A 24,424-nucleotide genomic window follows, 5' to 3' on the forward strand; every position below is an offset into this window, starting at 1 on the left:
GGGCGCCGGATTCTGTCCCGGTTGCCCCTCTTCCAGGCCAGCTCTCTGCTGTGGCCAGGGAGTGCAGTGGAGGATGGCCCGAGTGCTTGGGCCCTGCACCCCATGGGAGACCAGGATAAGTACCTGGCTCCTGCCATCGGATCAGCGCGGTGCGCCAGCCACAGCGCGCCGGCCACGGCGGCCGTTGGAGGGTAAACCAACTGGCAAGGGAAGACCTTTCTCTCTGTCTCTCTGTCTCTCTGTCTCTCTCACTGTCCACTCTGCCTGTAAAAAAAAAATATATATATATATATATACACACACATATACTAGTATATCATTCCTATCAAATTGTTTCACAAAGATATAAAATAAAGTTTGGCAAAACATGTATTTGTAGCAAAGCTGATATACCCAGGTCTGTCTTGTTTTTTCTTTTTTTTTTAATTTAGCTCTCATGTGTGAGGGAGAACATGTGGTATTTTTCTTTCTGTGTCTGGTTTATTTCACATTTTTAAAAAGAGTAAGCTGAAAGATTTTGCTGAGTAACCAGAGGACTGATTAATACTAGAGATGAGTCATTTCAAAGATGAAGAGTAGTGATTCTTTTTTAATAACAGCTTTGTTGAGGTGTGGTGACCTAAGTGATATATTTTTAATAATAGCTTTAGTAAGGTATGTTGGCATAAACTGCATGTATTTAAAGTATATAATTTAAAAGTTCTTACAACAAAAATAATGGTAAGCATGTGAGGTGAAGGATATGTTACTTAGCTTGATTTAATCATTCTGTGATGTAAACATGTAACAAAACATCACAATGTACCCAATAAATGGTACAACTACTGTTTGTCAATGCAAAAACAATAAAGTGGACTCTGATAACTTTGTGCATGTACACAGATATTGGACATACCCATAACAACCAGATATTTCCTTGTGCCTCTTACAGTCCCTCTCTGCTGCCCCTGCCTGTTGTGACTTCTCCCCAACTCTGTTCTCTCAGGCATCCAATGATGTACTTTCTTTAATTAGAGATTATTTTCTAGAGTTTATATAAATGGACTCACAGCATGTGAGAGTGCTGTTTTAAAGGCTGAATGTGAAAGAAAATAAAAATGTTTTCAAAGATGTATTTATTTGAAAGGCAGTTACAAGGGATGGGGAGAGTGAGAGACAGAGAAAGAAAGAGAGCTTCCATCCTCTGGTTCACTCCCCAAATGGTTGCCATGGTCAGGGCTGGGCCAAATGGAAGCCAGGAGTCAGGAGCTTTTTCTGTGTCTGCCACATGGGTGGCAGGAGCCCAAGCACTTGGGCCATTTTCTGCTGCTTTCCCAGGCACATTAGCAGGGAGCTGGATTGGAAGTGGAGCAGCCGGCACCTGAACCAGTATCCCTGTGTGATGCTGGTGTTGCAGGCATCAGCTGAACCCATTACACTACAGCACCTGCCCCAGAAAATACATCTTTTGGCTTTAATGTATAAATTATATGCAGCAACATTGTTAAATTTTTAGCACTTTTCAAGGTGTCAAAATACTATTGCATGGACATAGTAAAATATTTGGATAATGCAAAAGGATGGTCAATGGAAAAGAAGCTTCTCTTCTGCCTTAGATTCCTAATCATAGTCCCTGAGACCTCTTCTCAGAAGACAACAAGTATTGCAAATTTCTTCTATATCCTTGAAATACTCTATGCATTATAGGAATCTAGGCTCATCAAGAAATTCAAATACACTCTACTGCTACTTTTCTTTTCTATATAACAGTAGAATTTGATCTTGTTTCCTACGAGTACTAGGAGAGCAGCTCACTCTTTCATGGCTGCATCATAACCCACTGGATAGATTTCTTTATTCAGATCCATCCATGGACTTGTAAATTATTCCTCACCACCTCACCATGTCTCTGATTTTTGGCCTGTACAAACCATGCTGCAGTGAATAACCTTCTACATATACCTTCGAGCACTTTACGTATCTAAATATGAAGGCTAAATTCCCAGAAGTGGAATAACTAGGTCAATTAATTCCTTCTAAAATAGGAGCAAATTGTCCTTTAAATTGTGCAGTATTTATACTTCTGCCCTCCTTGTATCAGATGCCCTAAGTATACCTCACACCCTAATCAATCCTGTGTATAATCGGACTCTTCAGTCTTTGCCCATCCAAGTGGTAAAATTGGCATCAAGCTTCCTTGACGTTTCATTATTAATAATACAGTTGAGCATCTTTTCCTACATTTCTGAACCATTGATACTTTTTGCAGTTATCTCCCCATCTAAAACAATATTTAAAATCCATCATTTCTGTGCTGCCCGAAGTTTTTGATTAAGCCGTGGAATGCTGCCTCTACTGTCAGTGCTGGTCAGGACTTGAGGAGTGAGGCAGAAACAAGGTAAACTCTTGCATCTTATGTTTCTTTCAAGAAATCTCAGGATTCCTAGGGAGTCTGTTCAGAAAGTTGTGTTCATAATCTTCGTAATCGTGTGCACAGTACTTTCTGTGGTTTGTGGAACTGATTTTAATAGTGTTCTGTGTTCAGGTCGAAGGTAATGAAAGGTTTTTGTCTTTCCTCTTCAAATCTGAAATTTAGTTAGGGCAAGCATTTAAGATACCCATATCCCATATTGGAATAACTGGGTCCACTTCTTGGCTTTGGCTTGTGACTCCAGCCTCCTGCTAATGCAAACCCTGGGAAGCAGCAGTGATGGCTCAAGTAATTAGGTTATTACCACCCATGTGGGAGATCTTCATTGAGTTCCTGGCTCCTAGCTTCAGCCTGACCCTGTCTCAGCCATTATGAATATTTGGGAAATAAACCAACAGATGAGAATTCTCTTTCTCTGTCTGTCTCCTTGCCTCTCAAATAAATTTAAAATGAAAAAAAATTGAGAATTATAATAGAAACAAAATGCCTTTGTGAGAGGCAAAGCCAAAGGAGTACCATTAGCAAATTAGCTTTTCCAATTCCTATCAAAATTAGTATCTTGCCTACTAATTAAACTATTCCACATTAGGGAAATAAAGAAAAAAATGGGAATTGAATAAAAGATAGATGGTAGGAGTAGCAATAGTATTCCTGCCAAAGCTATGAGGATTTATTTAGAAGACTTTGTTAAATGTTGTAGGCTGGAGCAGTTTAGCTAGGAATAATAACTCGCACAAAATAAAAAAGTGAAACAGTCCTTTTAGAAGCATTACTTTCAGGAGGTTTTCCATTAGGCCGATAATGTAAATACTGCCTTGTTTTACTTTAAAGTGTGAATGGGACCCCGCCTTGTCCTGGAGCCTGCCGGCACTGTGCTGGTAAATTTGTGGTCTTTCTGATTGGCAGGTGTAGTGGTGTTGAACACTTTATTTTGGAAGTTATTGGGCGCCTCCCTGACATGGAGATGGTGATCAATGTACGAGATTATCCTCAGGTTCCTAAATGGATGGAACCTGCTATTCCAGTCTTCTCCTTCAGTAAGGTGAGTAGAAGAAGAACCACATAGAAGAATGGAGGGCAGGGGTGGGGAGCCTTTTTTCTGACAAGGGCCATTTGGATATTTATAACATCATTTGCAGTCCATACAAAATCATCAACTTAAAAGTTAGTCTGCTATAGATACATTGAATTTTGAGTGCCAACTGTGGTTGCCTTGGTGGGACCAGACAAAATGATTTTGCCGGCCAGAGCTCCCCACCTCTGCTGTGAGCAGGAGGTCATTGTCCCATGAAAATCTGATGGGCAGACAGGTAAGGTTCAGAATGGGTCCTGTGTCCTGCTTACCTTCATAATGTTTGAGCAGTAAGAATGAAGATACAGAGGGGAAGACCCATAAGTGATGTGTCTGTAGGGACAGGGGCGGAAGCTGGGAAGTGAGAGGCCTGAGGAACCTACAAGACCCTGGAGGTGGGGCTCCAGGATCTTACAGAGCTCCTGGTCTTGGAGTTAGGAAACACCTTCATTCAAAACTGCTTGTTGAGCTCCTGCAGTGTATGTGTCAGTCATAGCGCCGGGTATCATCTTCCAGGTCTGTCACTGTGTCCCAGGGGCCAGTGTGACTAAAAGTGACCAGGAAGGTGCCAGCAAGCTCCACATGGTTTGGGTTCAAGCACTGCATCTAGGAGAAAGCCCTGGGATGGCCAAGAGAGACGTGTCAGGGGGTGATCTCTGGGTGTCACTGTGAAGCACACACTTGTGGTTGGGAGAATATGGGACAGTACAGATCTTGTCAGCAATCAGCTTTGCACAGAGAGTGTATTGACAGAAACAGGCCTCGGTTCCCTAGAGACCAGATAGGACAGCATTTGGGAGCAGGGTGAGGAGGCCAGAACACTGTGGATGGAAGACTCTGTGGAGCAGAGTGGATTTAAGAAAACCCCGTGGACTTTGAGAAAAGGAACAGCATGCGTGAACTGGTTTTTCCAAGGCAGAGGGACTTTTTAGCCTCCACTTTTTCTCGTTGGCAGTTTGCTTTCTCTCTAGACTTAGTTATTTCCTGTGTTGCAAGTGGGCTGAGGCCACATTGGTGTTGCATTGCCCTCATTTCTCAGAGGTGCTTGGTCTGGTTGTTTGTCCTGAAGCTCTCCCAGGATAGCAGATAAGCACCCACATCAACAGTAAGGACTTTGTGTTTGTTATTTACCTGTCATTTCTGTGAGTAATAAAATATGACCACCAGTACACTAGTTTTCCTTTCATCTTTACTTCCCTCAGGTTTTTGTTAAATCAGCAACTGCTTGTAACCAAGCAAGGGATTTAGTCTGTCAGTTAACTGTACAGCTTATGTTGAACAGCTGTTGTGTTAGAGGTGCTGATGAATCGTACGTGTTCTTCAAGTATTTGAGAGAAGACAAAGAGTATATTGCACATGTAATTTCAGTGGAAGAAATAGTAAAGCTGGAGGCATGTCAGTGGCCATATGTTTAATAGAAGTAGCCATAAAAGGGAAATAATTGGGTTCAAACTTTCCTCAAACGATGTGTGATAATAGCGGTTTCCCCATTTTGCCCTTCGGCACTTCTAACCCTGGTCAATGAATAACCAAGAATTTATTGACCAACCAGTATGAGCCTGACAGTGCCACAGCATTAGGTGACATAGGCTAACATGAAATGAATTCTTGCTATGTCCCAGACACTGTTCTAAGCTTTTCACATGTATTAACTAATTTAATATTCAAAATAAACCTGTTAGATACACAGCATTACTGATACTGTTATTACTTCCTTCATGAAAATGATAAGGAAACTGAGGCATGGAAAGAGAGAATCATGTACCTAGAGTTGTAAGAGATAGATTCACATTCAGACTCACGGGATCTGTCTCAGGAGCCCAGGCCCTTAACCACTGCACTGTGTTTCCTGGTCCTTGCTCTCAAAAGACCCTCTGGGAAATCACCAGGACCTGATGAGACAGTGTACACTCCAAATGGAATGACAGTAAAATATGACAGTGCTATGGGATTATTCACAAATGGGTGTATTTCCTTAAACCAGAAGCATTAACAGGTGTATCCTTTGGTCAAAACAGAGTTTTGGGGAACTGAAAAAGTTGACCTTTAATATGATTCTAAATTCTGAGACACAGTGATCCTCTGAATTTTAACCCATGATCTCTCTTGCCTTTTCATGTCTATTAGAGTCCAGACTGTGGACCAGGGAAAATGTGTCTCTGGCAGTGTGACAGTAGAACAAGGCCTTTGTCCAGATCCTGTGAAATAAATGCTGTTTGTTCCTCACTCTGTTCCGAGACTGATTTAGAACGACCTTTCTGTTTCTGTTGAAGACATCAGAGTACTATGATATCATGTACCCTGCTTGGACATTCTGGGAAGGGGGACCTGCTGTTTGGCCAATTTATCCCACAGGTCTTGGACGGTGGGACCTCTTCAGAGAAGAGCTGGTAAAGTAAGTCCTTTGGAGAGATTTTCTTTTCCCCCTCTTCGTGTGTTTTTTTGAAATAAGCAGTAGGATGTAACCAATTATTTTCTTTAAGATGGCTAGCTTTTAAATTAAAAATAAAACTGTTTATATCATAAGCAATTTTGTGACTGTGTGAAAATGTTTACATATCCATAGAAAAGGGCAAAGAACCTAAAACTATCAGCAGTGTCTCTGTGGGAGGGAATGTGTTGGCCTTTTGTTTTCTTCATTCAACTTTTCCTTAATATTCTTTAAATAAGGGTAAATTACTTTCAAAATAAGAATAAAAATGAATGACCATATTGTGAAGGAGAGGAAATCCCTTGGAAGAACCTATTTGTACTTGATAATTTAGAGCCGTGTCCTATAGACAGTGGTGAGGGGGTGTAACTCTCCTGAGGTATCTCAAGTTTAAGCTTATTCCAGGTCCTCTCTGATTCGTGGCTGAGACATACCTTGGCTTGTTGACTCCATATTGCCATTTCAGAATTTAGATAGTCTGGGTCAGCCATGCTGTAGGTTTTGTTTATCTTAGCTACATACTACATTAATGAGTTAAACAGTTTTGGTGCTTAATTAGGGAACTTCTAGAAACACAATCTTCAAAGGTCTTTTCTTAGCTTTTAGGGAAGCAATAATTATTTTTCCTTAAAATATATTTTTTTAAATTTTTGATTAACATGTAATACTTGTATATTTTTATATAGCACAGTGCAGTGTTTCTACAAACATGCAGTGTGAACCAATCAAACCAGGCAATTAGGCTGTCTATTTGCTTATCTTTTCTTTGTGTTTAGGGCCTACCAGCTCCTTTCTTCCAGTGGTTTATGTTCTTTATATACATATAATACAATTACTGTGAACTATAGTCATCCCATGTTGCTATGATCACTAGGACTTTACTTTTTTTTTTTTAATTTGAAAGACAAAGAGACAGACAGAGATCTAGAGCAAGATCTTCCAACCACTGGTTCATTCTCCAAGTGCCTGCAATAGCCGGGGCTAGGCCTCTTGAAGCTAGGAGCCTGGACTCTCCCAAATGGGTGGCGGGGACCCAAGTACGTGAGCTGTATATCATCTGTTGCCTCCTAGCATGCACATTAGCAGGAAGCTGGAATTGGAAGCAGAGCTGGAGCTTGAACCCAAGCACTCCAAAATGGGATTCAGGCTTCCCAAGCAGTGTCTTACGCTGCGCCAAACACCCACTCCTGGAACTAGACACTATCTGACTGTATTTTGGTACTTGTTGTCTAACCCTCTTTTCCCTGACTCCCCGCCCTGCCCCTTAACTCTTCCTGCTTCTTAATACTCACTATTCTAAATTCATAGCAACTATTTCTTTTTTAACTTCCACAAATGAAAGAGAACATACAGTGTTTGTCTTTCTGTGTCTGGCCAACTTCACTTAATGATTGGCCAGTTTCACTTAATGATCTCTGATCCTATCGATTTTGCTGCAGATGTCAGAATTTCATTCATCTTTATGGCTGAATAATATTCCATTTTGTATATATACCCTCATTTTCTTTATCTGTTCCTCTATTAACGGATATCTAGGTTGATTCCATATCATGGCTATTGTGGATAATGCTGCAGTAAACATGAAAGTGCAGCTATCTCTTTTGAAATACTGATTTCATTTCCTTCAGATACATACTCAGAAGTGGGATAGCTGAGTAATAATGGTAGATCTATTTGGGTTTTTTTGAGGAACCTCCATACTGTTCTTCATAATAGCTGCACTAATTTGCATCCCCACTAATACCTTATAATGGTTCTCTTTTCTCCAAATCCTTGCTACTGTTTGTTTTTTTTTCATAATTTGTATTTTTTATAATATCTATTCTGCTGGAGTGGGAGAGACACCTCATTTTGCTTTTGATTTACATTTCCTTGATGGCTACTGAAACTGGGTGTTTTTTCCTGTGTTGAGCATTTTTATTTCTTCTGCTTTTTTTTTCTTTTAAAGATTTATTCATTTACTTGAGAGGCATAGTTACAGACAGGGGGAGATAGGGGGAGAGACAGAGAGAGAAGTCTTCCATCCACTGGTTCACTCCCCAAATGGCCTCAACGGCTGGAGCTGAGCCAGGCCAAAGCCAGGAGCCAGGAACCTCTTCCAGGTTGCCAACACAGGTTCAGGGCCGTCTTGTACTGCCTTCCCAGGCCATCAGCAGGGAGCTAGATCGGAAGTGGGGCAGCTGGAACTTGAACAAACACCCATTCGGGGTGCCAGTGTCCCAGGCGGATGCCTAGCCTACTATGACATGGCGCTGGCCCCTGTATTTCTTCTGAGAAATCCTTTGCCTATTCGAATCCTTTGCCTGTTTCTTAACTGGATTCTTTGTTTTCTGAGTTTCTTATATATTCTGGGCATTAGTCTTTTGTCAGGTGAATAGTTTTTAAATGTTTTCTTGCATTCTGTTGGTTGTCTCTTTGCTCTATTGATGGCTTCTTTTGCCTGCAGAAGCTCCATACTTTGGTATAATCCCATTTGTCTATTTTTGCTTGCTTTGCCTATGCTTTTGGGGTCCTGTCCAAAAATCTTTGCCCATGCCAAAGTCTTGAAGTGTTTCCCTTACGTTTTCTTTTAGTATTTTCATGACTTCAGGTGTTACATTTACAACTCAGATTGATTTTGAATTGGTTTGGGTATAGGATGAGGTGTAGAGATCAACTTTCAATCTTGTGCATATGATATCCAGTTTTCCCAGTACCATTTATTGAAGAGTCTGTCCTTTCTCCATTGTATCTTTTTTGATTGCTTTGTTAAAGATCCAGCTGGGGGCCAGCGCTGTGGCGCAGCGGGTTAACACTCTGGCCTGAAGTGCCGGCATCCCATATGGGCGCTGGTTCTAGTCCCAGTTGCTCCTCTTCCGATCCAGCTCTCTGCTATGGCCTGGAAAAGCAGTAGAAAATGGCCCAAGTCCTTGGGCCCCTGTACCTGAGTGGGAGACCCGGAAGAAGCTCCTGGCTCCTGGCTCCTGGCTTCGGATCGGCGCAGCTCCGGTCGTTGCGGCCAATTGGGGAGTGAATTATCAGATGGAAGACCTCTCTCTCTCTCTCTCTTTCTCTCTCTCTCTCTGCCTCTCCTCTCTCTGTGTAACTCTGACTTTAAAATAAATAAATAAATCTTAAAAAAAAGAAAAAAAAAGATCCAGCTGGCTATAAATGGGTGGCTGGATTTGTTTTAGGGTCTTCGGTACATTGATTACATGGCCCATATCTGTTTTTATGCCAGTAATATGCAGTATTGGTTACGGTAGCTCTGTAGTCTGACTTGAAATCTGGTATTGTGATGTTTTCTACTTTTTGTTCAAGATTGTTTTGCCTATTCAGAGTCATTTATGTTCTCATATGAATTCTAGAGTTGTTTCTTTCTAGTTCTATAAAGAATGTCATTGGTATTTTGACAGGAATTGTGTTGAATCGATTAATTACTTTTGGGTAATATGGACATTTTAGTAATGTTAATTATTCCAATTCATAAATATGGGAGAGAAGTCTGCTATCTGCTGGTTCACACCTCAGATGGCCACAATGGCCATGACCATGCCAGATGAAACTGGGAGCCAGGAGCTTTTTCCAGGTCTTAATTTCTTTGATCAGTGTTATAATTGTTATTATTTTTTTTTCACATCCTTGGATAAGTTTGCATATCCTTGGTTATGTTGATTCCAAATGTCTCTTTTACAGCTAGTGGGAAGGCAGTTGCTCTTAAAATTTCTTTCCTAGTGAATATAAAAATGTTACTGACTTCTGTGAGTTGATTTTTAAAAATTTATTTATTTATTTGAGAGGTAGAGTTATATACAGACAGAGGGAGAGACGAAAGAAAGGTCTTCCATGCGCTGGTTCACTCCCCAAATGGCCCCAATGGCCAGAGCTGGGCTGATCTGAAGCCAGGACCAGGAGCTTCTTCTGGGTCTCCCACGTGGGTGCAGGGGCCCAAGCATTTGGGCCATCTTCTACTGCTTTTCCAGGCCATAGCAGAGAGCTTGCTTGCAAGAGGAGAAGCCAGAAATTGAACTGGCGCCCATGTGAGATGCAAACACTGCAGGCAGAGGCTAAGCCCACTAAGCCACAGTGCCAGCCCCATGTGAGTTGATTTTTTTTTTTTTTAAGATTTATTCATTTATTGGAAAGTCAGAGTTACACAAGAGAGAAGGATAGGCAGAGAGAGAGAGAGGTCTTCCATCTGCTGGTTCACTCCCCAGTTGGCCACAACAGCTGGAGCTGTGCCGATCTGAATCCAGGAGCCAAGAGCCAGGAGCTTCCTCCGTCTTCCTATGCAGGTGCAGGGGCCCAAGGATTTGGCTTCCTCTGCTTTCCCAGGCCACAGCAGAGAGCTGGATCAGAAATGAAGCAGCCAGGACCTGAACCAGTGCCCATATGGGACAGGTGGCAGCTTTACCCAATATGCCATAATGCTGGCCCATGAGTTGGTTTTTATTCCTGCAATTTTAAAAACTTTTTGTCAGTTGTAATAATCTCTTGGTTAGTCTTTAGATTTCTGTACATATGGAATCATGTTGTCTGCAAAGAGGGATAATTTAACTTCTTCCTTTCTTCATTGTATGCCTTTTATATCTTCTCTTGCCTAATGGCTTTCACTAAAACTTCCAGTGCTATATTGAATAAGAGCAGTGAAAGTAGACTCCTTGCCTGGTTCCAGATCTTGGAGAAAATAATTTCATCTTTACCTCCATTCATTATGATGTTAACTGTGGATTTGTTGTATATGATGTTTATTATATTGAGGTATGTTTCTTCTATACCTAATTTGTTCAGGGTTTTTGAAATCATGAATAGATGCTGAATTTTATTAAATGCATCTATTTCTGTATCTGTTGAGATGATCATTTTTATTCTTCATTCTATTAATATGGTATATTTATTGATTGAAATATCCCTGCATCCCTAGAATAAATCCCGCTTGATCTTGATGAATGGACTTTGTGATGTATTGTTGGATTTGATTTGCAAGTAATTTGTTGAGAAATATTTATCTGTGTTCATCAGGAATATTGGTCTATAGTTTTCTTTTTCTTTCATGTCTTTATCTGATTTTGGTATCAAGGTAAGTCTGGCCTCTTAAAATGAATTTGAAAGATTTTCCTCACTTTCAGTTTTTTGAAATAGCTTGAGAATAATTGGTGTTAGTTCTTCCTTAAAAGTTCGGTAGAATTCAACAGTGAAGCTGTTTCATCCTGGCCTTTTCTTTTATTGATTCAATCTCATTCACCGTTGTTCTGTTTGCATTTTCTGTTTTCATGGTTCAATTCTGGTAAATCATATGTAATCCAGAAATTCATCAATTTATTCTGTGTGCCAGTGTATTGGTATGTATGGATTCAGGATTTATTCCAGGGATGCAGGGATATTTCAATCAATAAATATATCATATTAATAGAATAAAGAATAAAAATGATCATCTCAACAGATACAGAAATAGATGCATTTGATAAAATTCAGCATCTATTCATGATTTCAAAAACCCTGAACAAAATAAAGTGATCATTAGACAATCACTAATGATCCTGTTTCTGTGGTATCAGTTGTAATATTTTTTATTATTATATTTGAGTCCTCTCTTTGTTTTGTTTTGTTTTCTTTTTTCTTATTCTAGCTTAAGGCTTATCAATTTTGTTTATCTTTTCTTTTTGTTTTACTTTTATATTTGGAATTCTTTTTTTTTTTTAGATTTATTTTATTTATTTGAAAGGCAAAAATAGAGAGAGAAGGAGAGAGAGAGAAAAGAGATATCTTCTATCTGCTGGTTCACTCCCCAAATGGCCACAACTGCCGGAGCTGGGCCAGCTGAAGCCAGAAGCCAGGAACTTCTTCCAGGTTCCCATGTGGGTGCAGAGGCCCAAGAATTTGGGCCATTTTCCACTGTTTTCCTAGGTGCATTAGCAGGGATCTGGATCTGAAGTGGAGCTTCTGGAACTCAGACTGGCACCCATACAGAATGCCAGCATGGCAGACAGAGGCTTAACCTTCTCTGCCTCAGTGCCAGCATCAATGAATTTTTTTTTTAAGGTTTGTTTATTTGAAAGGCAGAGTTAGAGAGAGAGGAAGAGTCACAGAGAGGGGTCTTCCATCTACTCTTTCACTCCCCAGATGGCCACAATGGCCAGGATAGGGCCAGACCAAAGCCAGGAGCCAGGAGCTTCATCTCGGTCTCTCACGTGGATGCAGGGGTCCAAGCACCTGGGTCATGCTTTCCCAGGCATATTAGCAAGGAACTGGATCAGAAGTGGAGCTGCTGGGACTTGAACCTATGCCCATATGGCATGCCAGCGTCACAGCCAGTGGCTTTACCCTCTATGCCACAATTCTAGTCCCTACTTTTATATTTGAAAGACAAAAGTGGCTGGCGCCGCAGCTCAATAGGCTAATCCTCCACCTAGCGGCGCCGGCACACTGGGTTCTAGTCTTGGTCGGGGCACCGGATTCTTTCCCGGTTACCCCTCTTCCAGGCCAGCTCTCTGCTGTGGCCGGGAGTGCAGTGGAGGATGGCCCAGGTGCTTGGGCCCTGCACCCCATGGGAGACCAGGAGAAGCACCTGGCTCCTGCCCTCAGATCAGCGCGGTGCGCTGGCCGCAGTGCGCCAGCCATGGCGGCTATTGGAGGGTGAACCAACGGCAAAGGGAAGACCTTTCTGTCTCTCTCTCACTATCCACTCTGCCTGTCAAAAAAAAAAAGAAAGAAAGAAAAAAAAGACAAAAGTGATAGAGAGGTGCTGGCATTGTGGCATAGCAGATTAAGCTACCATGTGTAATACCAGCTTCCTATATGGGTTCTGGTCTGAGTCTGAGCTTCTCCACTTCTGATCCAGCTCCCTGGTAATTGCCCTAGGAAAGGAGTAGAAGATGGCCCAAGAGCTTGGGCCCCTGCACCCACACGGGAGACCTGGAAGAAGCTCCTGGCTTTTCTAAAGGCCCAGAACTTGAGCCATCACTTGCTGCCTCCCAGGGTGCACATTATCAGGAAGCTAGATTGGAAGTGGAGGAGCTGGGATTCAAACCAGGAACTCCAGTATGGGATGCGAGCCTCCTAAGCAGCATGCCAGTCACTGTGCAATGCCCATTCTGGGCAGGCATCTTCTTTCAGTAGCTGCGATCAGGCTTATTTGAACATACAAAGCCCCAAACTAATCTTTAGACCAGTTAAAACACTCCTTATATAGTTAAGAAGAAAAAGAAAACTAAAGAAAATCTGTCTTTTGGGGCCGGCACTGTAGCACAGCGGGTTAAAGCCCTGACCTAAAGCGCCGGCATCCCACATGGGCATTGTCTCTACCTCTCTCTGTAACTCTGACTTTCAAATAAATAAAAATAAAAAATGAAAATCTATCTTTTTTAGGTCAGCAGCACAGTGGCCATGGAAAAAGAAAAATTCTACAGCATATTTCCGAGGATCAAGGTGATTATATTATTTTGACATTTTACAAAGATTCTCTTCCAAATAATGTGTAAAATATATATAATCTTGAGTGTATGAAGAACTGTAGCTCAGACAGAAAGCTAAGACTAAGAAATACATGTAGAATGACAGAATCAGACTAGAGAAGAATTCAGATTATTTTCCCACTTCACTCTTAACTGAAATTAAAAGAGGTGAAGTTCATCCATCTAGATGTTTGCAGAGTGCCACGAGAGTAGTGGACGTTGATCACACGACGCTGAACAGAACAAGTGAGCTCCTGCTTGTTTACGGAGTCCTCCGGCAGCTGGTGATCCTGCCATGGTCAGCCTCACCAGAGCTTCTGAGGTTTTCATCAGGCCCTATTGCTGCAAAACAGTGACTAAGAGCACAGACCGAGGCTGATGGAAATGGACAGGGAAGCAGGGAAGAGAGAGAGAAATAGGAAAGTAGCAGAAGGACCCTGTCTGCGTTGTTCAGCCGTGCATCCCCAATGCCAGGAGCAGGACGTGGCATGTAGACAGGCTACAAATTTAGGGTACTTCAAGAAGTTCATGAAAAATGAAATTAACAGATAAGTTTGTTTTGCCAGAAAAATATTTGAGATCATCATGTCTAAGAGGGACCTTCAAAAAGTTTATGCAAAATGTCTGTTATGAAAAAGCTGTCTGTGGATTTCAAACTATTTTGCACCAAAATGAATTTATCTTTTAGTTCCGTTTTCCCCAGAATTCTTTGAAGTGTCCTTGTATTGGGAACAGATGAATAGAGAAAGACCAGAAAAGAAGGCTTTTGAAGTTTTGTGGCGAGTCGTGGTCAGGGATCATACCTCTGTCTCCCATCCTCCTCGCATGGCCAGTGGAGTTCAGGGTGCAAATGGCTGCTGAATCACTACTGTTCCTTACCGACTTCTGTGGTTCTTCTCTTGAGCTCATAGATCGTTCACTTGGGGCCCGTGTCTGACTTTAAGAGTCTTAGGACCTCCTTGAAACTACGTGAGAATATGTGCTTTCTTCTCAGGATGTGGGAAGGGCATGCATTCACAGTTCTTAAGGGATTCTCTGGGGGTCTTGGAGCCCTCACGTGTCAAGACCCTCCATTACTTGGACCATTGCTAGGTTTTTCGTCCCTATATAGTCTTTAGGTTTTTAAGCCGGTTAGTTTTTTTGCTTTGTTTTTAAATTTAAATATTATTCTGCATTTCATGGAGCATTTGCCACAGAGGTCATATAGCTTATTTCAGTAAGTGCTGACTGCCTAGTGTTGCAGCTGTGAGTGCCAGTGATTACAGAGGTGACATGAACCTTCCTAAAAAGGAAGTCATTCCTTGGGAAATGGCTACAGTGACCAGAACAGCATACTCCTTTTTTTTTAATAGAAAGCTTTTATTTAATAAATATAAATTTCATAAGTACAACTTTTGGATTACAGCGGTTCTTCCCCCCCATACCCATCCTCCTTTGCCCAAACCATCCCACCTCCTACTCTCTCTCCCATCCCATTCTTCATTAAGATTCATTTTTAATTATCTTTATATACTAAGTAAAGATTTCAACAGTTTGCACCCACATGGACACACAAAGTATAAAGTACTGTTTGAAGATTAGTTGTAGTACAACACATTAAGGACAGAGGTCCTACATGGGGAGTAAGTGCACAGTGACTCCTGTTGTTGATTTAACAATTGACACTTTTATTTATGATGTCAGTGATCACCCGAGGCTCTTGTCATGAGCTGCCAAGGCTATGGAAGCCTCTTGAGTTCACAAACTCTGACAATATTTAGACAAGGCCATAATCAAAGTGGAGGTTCTCTCCTCCCTTCAGAGAAAGATACTTCATTCTTTGATGGTCCCTTCTTTCCACGAGGATCTCATTCACAGAGATCTTTCCTGTATGTTATTTTTTGCCACAGTGTCTTGGCTTTCCATGCCTGAAATGCTCTCATGGGCTTTTTAGCCAGATCTGAATGCTTTTAAGGGCTGATTCTGAGGGCAGAGTGCTGTTTAGGGCATTTGTCACTCTGTGAGTCTGCTGTGTGGCCTCATTCCCATTTTGGATCGAGAACAGCATACTCTTTTTTTTTTTTTTTTTTTTTTGACAGGCAGAGTGGACAGTGAGAGAGAGAGAGACAGAGAGAAAGGTCTTCCTTTTGCCGTTGGTTCACCCTCCAATGGCCGCCGCGGCCGGCGCGCTGCGGCCGGCGCACCGCGCTGATCCGATGGCAGGAGCCAGGAGCCAGGTGCTTTTCCTGGTCTCCCATGGGGTGCAGGGCCCAAGCACCTGGGCCATCCTCCACTGCACTCCCTGGCCACAGCAGAGGGCTGGCCTGGAAGAGGGGCAACCGGGACAGAATCCGGCGCCCCGACCGGGACTAGAACCCGGTGTGCCGGCGCCGCAAGGCGGAGGATTAGCCTAGTGAGCCGCGGCGCCGGCCAAGAACAGCATACTCTTAAAGCTCAAGTGCAAACAAAGTGTGAAACCCTCCCACTCCTGAAGGGTAAAGTGGGGAACACTCTCGGATCCCCTCAGTGCTGCTGCACCACTTGCTGCTCCTCTGCTGTCACAGTAACCAGTGAATGGCCTTCTACACAGGCAGCCACTGCAGTGGGTTGGGTCCTAGGATTGCTTACCTTTCCAAGGTTGGGAACCGTGTTACGGCATAAGCCACATAGTTTTGTCATGTGTTTCTCTTATAGGACAAGTCCAGAACGAGATCCTCTCATTCTTCTGTCTCGGAAAAATCCAAAACTTGTTGATGCAGAGTATACCAAAAACCAGGCCTGGAAATCTATGAAAGTAATCAACAATCATCTGAATAGAACTACAACAGTGAACATTCTCACTCAAAGGACATTGCCACCTGGGTAGAATTTGAGACTAGGTTTCGTCTCAGTGGTGAGATGAGTAGAGAGAAAGTTCCATGAACCAGTGTTAGCGTATATGTAAATTCTCTTTTAAACTCACATTGCTTTTTCTCATCATGTTATGACTAATATATTATGCTCTGATGCTTTCGACCAGAGGTCCCAACTTTTTCTGTAAAGGCCAGATAGTAAATTTAGAATCTGGTCTCTGTTGTAATTATTCAACTCTGCCGTTTAAGTATCAAAGCAGCAATCTGTGACCAAATGAATTTGGCTGTATACTTGATATGGGTGGTTGTATGGTTTTTTTTTTTTCTTTTAAACTTATTTATCTGAAAAGCAGAGTTATAGAGAGAGGGAGAGAGATACAAAAGAGAAATTTTCCAACTACGGTTCATTGCCCAAATGGCCACAATGGCTGGGGCTGGGCCAGGCAGCAGAAGTCAGAAGGCTAGAGCTCCATTCAGGTCTCCCACAAGGGTGGCAGGGGCCAATCACCTGTGCCATCTTCCACTGCTTTCCCAGGCACATTAGCAAGGAGCTGGATGGTAAGTGGAGCATCCAGACTCAAACCGGCACTCATATGGGATGCCAGCATCACAGGGAGGAACTTAAGCCACTGCACCATAACACTGGCCCCAACGTGGTATATTCTAATAAAACTTTGCTTATTGCTGTGGAAATTTGAAACTCATGTGATTTTCACATGTTGTAAAATAGTCTTTTGCTTTTTTCCAACCACTTGAAAATAATATCCTTATTCATCTATTGATTATACAAAACAAGCAGTGGGTTTGATTTGGCCAATGGACTCCAACCCATGGTTTCATCCAGTGGTTCTCTACCTTGGCTAAAAGTACAACCAGAGAGCTTAAACAAGGAATCAGGGGCCGATGCTGTGGCACAGTGGGTTAAATCTCCAGCCTGCAGTGCTAGCATCCCATATGGGTGCTGGTTTGAGTCTGGCTGCTCCTCTTCCAGTCCACCTCCTAGCTAATGCACCTGGGAAAGCAGCAGAAGATGACCCAAGCCCTTGGGGCCCCTGCACCCTTGTAGGAGATCCAGAGGAGGCTCCTGGCTCCTGGCTTCAGCCTGGCCCAGCCCTGGTTGTTGTACCAATTTGGGAGTGAACCAGCAGTTTGAAGACCTCTCTCTCTCTTTGTCTCTACCTTTCTCTGTAACTCTGCCTTTCAAATAAATAAAATAAATCTTAAAAAAAAAAAAGAGTCAGAATCTCTGGGGATAGAGCCAAGGCCACTTCATTTGTTTAAAATTCCCCAAATTGGGGTGGGCATTATGGCACAGTTGCTTAAGCCGCTGCTTAGGACTTCTACTTCCCATTTTGGAGTGCCTGGTTCCATCTAATGTGCTTGGAAGGCAGCAGATGGTGGCCCAAGCATTCTTGGGTTCCTGCCCAGTGGAGACTGAATGGAATTCCTGGGTACTTGTTTCGGTCTGGCCTACCCCCAGGTGTCATAGGCGTATGGTGGGAGTGAACCAGTGAATGGAAATTCTCTTTGTCACTCTGCATTGCCAATAAGTAAATAAATCTTTAAAAAATGATTCTAAGTTAAAGCCAGAAACTGGGACCTTAGGTCTAGTATGTCTGTCCTCTGGACTCTGACTTCTTAATCAGAAAACCTGAAACCCTATTAGTGGGCTTGTGGTGCAGAGGTTTAAGCCACTGCTTGGGACACTGGTATCCTGTCTTAGAGTGCCTAGGATTGAGTCCCAGTTCTGCTGATCCAGCTTCCTGCTAATGTGCCTGGGAGGCAGCAGATGATGGCCAAAGTACTTGGGTTCCTGCCACCCATGCAGGAGAATTGTATGGAGTTCCTGGCTTCTGGCTTCAGCCTGGCCTTACCTCTGCTTTTGTGGCCATTTAGGGAGTTAACCAGTGGATGGAACATCTCTCTGTGTCTCCCTCTTCCTCTGTGCCCCTCTGTTCCTTCTGTCCATCCCTGTCCTCTGCCCCTGCTTCCCTCTCTTCTTCCCTCCTCCTTTGTTGCCCCGCCTTTCAAATAAATAAAACTTTAAGAGGAAAAAAAACCCTTAAAGCCCTAAATTTCCTCATCTGGAATTTCCATCCACCATATGAGTAGGCTTTGAAAAAAAGCTCTAAATTTCCTGGGGGAAAACTGGAGGTATGTTATTATTTGGTATGGCTTTAATCAAACTGGAGCAAATGAATTTAAGAAACTTTATTGAATAATACAAGTAAAAAAAGTATTTTTTTATTAATTTGTTTATTTGAAAATCAGAGTTACACAGAGAAGGAGAGGCAAAGAAAGAAAGGTCTTCCATCCGATGGTTCACTCCCCAGTTGGCCACAACGGCCAGAGCTGCGTCGATCCGAAGCCAGGAGCCAGGAGCTTCCTCTGGGTCTCCCACATGGGTACAGAGGCCCAAGGGCTTGGGCCATTCTCCACTGCTTTCCCAGGCCATAGCAGAGAGCTGGATCAGAAGTGGAGCAGCTGGGACTCGAACCGGCGCCCATATGGGATGCTGGCACTGGAGGCGCCGGCTCCCCCCAAAAAGATGTATTCATTCCGCACACAAGTTGTTAGCATCTACCAGAAGCAACCAGACTTCCTCCCCTGCTAAAGTGGATGGAATGTACCTGGGGGTCTCACATTCAAATACTCTAGGGCAGCAGGTGATAGAAAAATATGAGCGAGGGGCCACCATTGTGGCATAGCAGGTAAAGCTGGTGCCCCACATGGGCACTGGTTCGTGTCCCAGCTGCCCTACTTCCAATCCAGCTCCCTGCTAAAAAGCCTGAGAAAAGCAGCGGAAGATGGCCCTAGTTTCTTGGATCCCTGCTATCCACATAGGAGACCTGGAAACATTCCCGGCTTCAGCCTGGCCCAGCCCTGGCCCCTGCTGCTGTGAAGTAACCAGCAGATGGAAGCTCTCTGTCTCTCCCTTTCTGTCTGTACTTCTGACTTTGAAATAAATTATCTTTAAAAAAAAAAAAGAAAAGAAAAGAAAGGTATGAGCAGGAGACAGCACAAACAACTCCAGGCGCTTGCTGCTGGGTGGGAGTAGGAGCCCCGTTTGCCAGACCTTTCTTGGCTTTTTTCATCCAGGAAAAGTTGGAAATGTGAATTTTTGCAAGAAATAGCTTGCCACCTATAAATGTTAGTAATGGTCTGAATAATTTTTAACTACTTTGCATGCCCAGCAAAATTTGTGCGTGGCCTCTTCTCAACCCACCAGCCAGACTCGTGCCCTTCTGGGTGTGATTTAGAGTGAAATGTGCTACAGGCTGTGACCTCTTAGTTCAAAGGAGGGCAGCATGGCGTCAGGTGAACTTAAACTCTAGAACCAAATAGACCTAGGTTAAAATCTCTGCTTCTTCTGCTTAGGGCCATATGACCTTAAGCAACCCTCTCAACTTCTTGAAGTTTTGGGTTCTTCGTTTATATAATGGGTATAATAATGCGTCCCGAGTGTGTTTACTATGAGGCTGAGTGAGGTACTTAGATGAAGTGTTCCTCAGTGCTTGCTGCCCAGTGATTGCCAGTAAATATCAATATTAAGTATTTATTTTCTATTACAGGATACCTTGGGGAAGCCAGCTGCTAAGGATGTTCATCTTGTAGATCACTGCAAATACAAGTAAGACTTCTAGTTTCTGTATTGCCTTTGAAATAGCTTCACTTTGGGGGAAGATTTTCATATCAAGGCCTATTTGGGGTATATGAAAGTTGTATTAATTTATTTAGCTGGCTTTTTTAAAAGACTTATTTATTTTTATTTGAAAGGCAAAGTTAGAGAGAGGCAAAGGCAGAGAGACAGAGAGAGAGCGATCTAGCTTCCATCCACTGGTTCACTCCCCAACTGGCCTCAATGGCCAGGGCTGGGCCAGGTGGAAGCCAGGAGGCAGGAGCTTCTTCTGAGTCTCTCATATGGGTGCAGGGACCCAAATACTTTGTCCATTTTCTGCTGCTTTTCCAGGCTCATTAGCGGGGAGCCGGATCAGAAGTGGAGCAGCTGAGACTCAAACCGGCACCTATATGGGATGTCGGCACTGCAGGGAGCAGCTTTACCCACTATGCCACAGCGCTGGTGCTCTATTTAGTTGCCTTTTATTGAAGGCCTACTGTGCACCGACCTGAGTACTGTAGGGACTGAGAGGAATGAAACGTGGTTGGTCTCTGCTTCTAGAAGCCTTCCAGTCATTAAAGTGATGGGATTACTTCTCCCCACGTCCTACCAACTGGTAGTTGAAGTCCTATCTCAGATTAATAAATATTATAATTAAATGCCAAGACTGAAAATTTTGGATGAAGAGGTTAAGCCAGGTCTGGAGGAGGGTAGCGAGGAGGTTCAGAGGTATGAATGCCAATTGCACACCCAGTGGGAACTATAGGATAAAAGCAACGCTGGTGGGAGACAGCGGAACATGCTTGAGTAATGCTGCAAAGAAAATGTTGTTTCTGAAGATAGCTTTTTCCATGGGGCATTTCTTTGATGATTGACCAGATCAGCTCATTCTCTACAGACTGTAGAAGAGGGTAATGTCCAGGAAACCAGGGGCACCTCTGAGCACATGGAGTACACTAGAGGGAAACCAGGCTTTGGGGGCTATGACTGGTTGCAGACATTTGGCCTAGAGAAGCTTTTGGAATTTTATTCGCTCTTGATTTTGATGTATATCACTGAACATTGCTATATTTTCTCAAATATGTCCCAAATCTGTCATTCCTTCTGACCGTCATATTCCCTTGTCTCCTTGTATCCCACCACCCAACGAGCTGTTTACAGAAAGTACCCTTGTTTTATCTTCACCCATCATTCCCAGAACAACCTGCAGCCCCAGCCCTAGAAAAGCAAGGGGTTTATGGAAGCCCCACAGGGACATACTGCTTGTCCTTGAAAACTGAAAATGGAAAGGGAAGGGAGAGGAATGGTAAAAGGAGAGAATGGGAGGAAGGAATATGAAAAAAGGCCATATTTCTGACAGCAGGCACAGAATATCAAATTTATTTTGCTCTTTCTTTTCCCCAGGTATCTGTTTAATTTTCGGGGGGTAGCTGCAAGTTTTCGATTCAAACACCTCTTCCTGTGTGGTTCACTTGTTTTCCATGTTGGTGAAGAGTGGCTCGAATTCTTCTATCCACAACTGAAGCCATGGGTGCACTATATCCCAGTGAAAACAGACCTCTCCAATGTCCAGTAAGCTGCTATCCCTAAGACAGAACTCCTAATGACCCTGCAACCCACCCCCACTTTCCAGTGATTTCAGGCTTTTAGTCCAGATGAGTTTCTCTATTGAAAGCTTTATTTCTCTTCTATTGATTGCATCTATGAGGACACTTCCAAAAGTTCATGGAAAAGTGGAGCTGAAAGATAAGTTTATTGAAGGAAGTGCTTGCTTAGCAGTTAAAATGCCTGTCTCCCATATTGGAGTAACTGGATTTGATTCCTGATTGTGGCTTCTGGCTCCTGACAGTATAGACCCTAGGAGGCAGTGGTGATGGCTTAAATAATTGGATTCTTTCTGTCTATGTGGGAGACTTGGATTGAATTCCTACCTCCCACCTTTAGCCCCAGCCCAGCCCTTCCCATTGTGGGCAGTTGGAGAGTGAACGCAAGGATGGGCTTTTTCTCTCTGCTGCAAATAAGTTATTTTATTGCATGAAAATTTTGAAATCCATGTATCGTTTTTTAATAATACACATTTATATTTTTCCATGAACCTTTTAACCCCTCCTATACTCTTAGATTATTATTCAAGTAGGCTGTAAGAGATATTTAATTTGAAACAGTACTCTGATGCTAGTTCCAAACCTGACAGACAGTATGGAGTAACAAAGCTTCCAACTCTTGAAGATTAAATGTAGGGGTATTTGATCTCGTATTATCAAAGGGACTTGCAGACAGCATGAGAATTGATTTGGGTGAAGTTTGGGAAGGTCTGCTCTCGTAATGGGAGGATCTTAGAAGAGGAATAGAGAAAGGCCTGAAATACAAGCCATTCCCTCTTCTGGTGCCAAAGTGAGATTTTGAAGACAAGATGGAAATTTTTTTTTGCTTTTGAGTTTTGATATTTATCATTGAAGTTTTATTTTCTCAAATATGTCTCAGATCTACAAAAGACTGCTTTTAACCTGGAAGTGAGCTTTATTTGTTATTTTATTCCTGCAAGGACCCCAGTGTATTTGCTTTAAGGAACTCATTCTCCATCCTCATATCTAGAGATTAATATTAGACCTCAGTCTGTAGTCTTTCTGACATCATACTTACGAACTTAGTCTACATGTTGCAGTCTAATAATGCTTTTCATTTCAGAGAGCTGTTGCAATTTGTGAAAGCAAATGATGATATAGCTCAAGAAATTGCTGAAAGGTAAGTTCTGTTCATTTTCCCTTTTATACTTTATGATCCCCATTCTTCCCTAACTAAAGATATCTTAATACATTGTTGCCATGATGATATACTGATCCTCTCATGATACAGAAATAACTCAGAGTGAAAACTGTCCTGAGGGGAAAAACCTACACACATATTCACATATGCCCTAAGCTTTATAGAAATAGACCAAAATCTTTGAGGTAATTAACAAATTCTTTTTATGAGCATTGGCATTTCTGTTTTTTAAAGGAAAAAAATGTTATATTCTATTGCTAACTCCATGTATATGGATAGAATGACTGCCAAGATTGGGCCTGAAGATCAAGTGAGTTAGTTCGCATAAAGTACTCTGAATGGTCCTTGGCACTAGGTAGCCTACGCAAATGTAGACTATGATGAAATTCTTTACTATAAAATATTCTTGTTGTTCTCTTCTCTAGGGGAAGCCAGTTTATTATGAACCACTTGCAGATGGATGACATCACCTGTTACTGGGAGAACCTCTTGACTGAATACTCTAAATTCCTGTCCTATAATGTAACAAGAAGGAAAGGCTATGATCAGATTAGTCCCAGAATTTTGAAAACTGAACTCTAGTGGTTGTGGTACCATATCGTCTCTATGCCTGCAGATTGCAGATGTCCTATGGTGAGAAGCTTACCATGAGTGTGGCACCTGTACCTTGAATACCATTTATCAAGCCAAATATCTCTTTTTCCTTATCATGCTGCACCCAGTGCAACTCTTAAGAAAGATTCAAAATGTGTATAATACACAGATATGAAGCAGCTCCACCCTTACACTGAAGGAAGAGAAATCATGAGATGTGTATTTTGAACCTGATTCTACCGTTCATTGTCTTACAACCAATCACAGTGTGTGCCTCAGGTCATCTACTTGTGTGTGTTCATCACCGTGAAATTGACTCTGTCCATTATGAAGATGCCTCGTGTGCCATCATCTGAAGCAGAAGATTCATTTGGAACTAGTGCAACTCATCTTCACAGTTCTCAAGTTATTCTAGAACTGACCTCTGTTACTTTAGTGGAAACTGTGAAAAATACTTGGGGATCATTTCCTTAAAGGCCTAAGGAAGCTGTTGTTGTGCCATGTAATGATGTAGGAGTTATTGTTTATAAAGGCATAAACTCCGTGGTACTCAGGAGGTTTCTACAATGACACATACAAAGGGACTGATTGCATGAGTAATTGCAATTGGATTTCAAGTTTCCTCTTTGTGCCTTCATGCCCTTCTTATTTACAAAGAAAAAGACAAGACAACTTCTTAATAAATTTAGGAAGTAGTTCTCACTTTGTAAAGAACTGCGATAAGAACACCACCTCTTAACCTTTGCACACCCATATTTTTCCTTCTTAAATTGGCAGTGTCAGGGGCCAACATTGTGGTGCAGTCAGTTAAGGCACTGCTTGCAACCTGGCATCCCATGTCAGGGTGCTGGTTTGAGTCTCAGCTGCCCCACTTCCAATCCAATTTCCTGATAACGTGTCTGGGAAGGCAGCAGCAGATGACCCATGCCACCCATGTGAGAGATCAGGATGGAGTTCCTGGTTCCTGACTTTGGGCTGGCCCAGACCTGATTGTTACGGCCACTTGGAAGTGACCCAGCAGATAGATGATCTCTCATTCTCACTCTCTCTCCCTATCTTCTCCTTCCCTCCTTCCATTCTTCTGTTGCTCTGCCTTTCAAATAAATAAACCTTTAAGAAATAAAACAAGGCCGGCGCCGCGGCTCACTAGGCTAATCCTCCGCCTAGCGGCGCCGGCACACCGGGTTCTAGACCCGGTCGGGGCGCCGGATTCTGTCCCGGTTGCCCCTCTTCCAGGCCAGCTCTCTGCTGTGGCCAGGGAGTGCAGT

The 24,424-nt window shown here is 42.7% G+C and overlaps 1 protein-coding gene across 1 annotated transcript in view; it reads left to right on the forward strand.

The window, feature by feature from the left end:
* The window catches only part of POGLUT1 (protein O-glucosyltransferase 1), a 29,299-nt gene extending 5,441 nt beyond the window's left edge, over positions 1 to 23,858 (forward strand). The window contains exons 4-11 of the mRNA XM_002716824.5: positions 3,317 to 3,452; positions 5,756 to 5,877; positions 13,261 to 13,320; positions 16,020 to 16,119; positions 19,750 to 19,808; positions 21,201 to 21,368; positions 22,485 to 22,541; positions 22,988 to 23,858. Of these exons, the coding sequence (XP_002716870.3) occupies positions 3,317 to 3,452; positions 5,756 to 5,877; positions 13,261 to 13,320; positions 16,020 to 16,119; positions 19,750 to 19,808; positions 21,201 to 21,368; positions 22,485 to 22,541; positions 22,988 to 23,144 (859 nt within the window). The 3' untranslated portion in view covers positions 23,145 to 23,858. The remainder of the gene's footprint in view (positions 1 to 3,316; positions 3,453 to 5,755; positions 5,878 to 13,260; positions 13,321 to 16,019; positions 16,120 to 19,749; positions 19,809 to 21,200; positions 21,369 to 22,484; positions 22,542 to 22,987) is intronic.
* Positions 23,859 to 24,424: the final 566 nt, after the last annotated feature.

Source organism: Oryctolagus cuniculus, chromosome 4 (assembly GCF_964237555.1).
Source record: "Oryctolagus cuniculus chromosome 4, mOryCun1.1, whole genome shotgun sequence".
Classification (NCBI taxonomy): Eukaryota; Metazoa; Chordata; class Mammalia; order Lagomorpha; family Leporidae; genus Oryctolagus; species Oryctolagus cuniculus.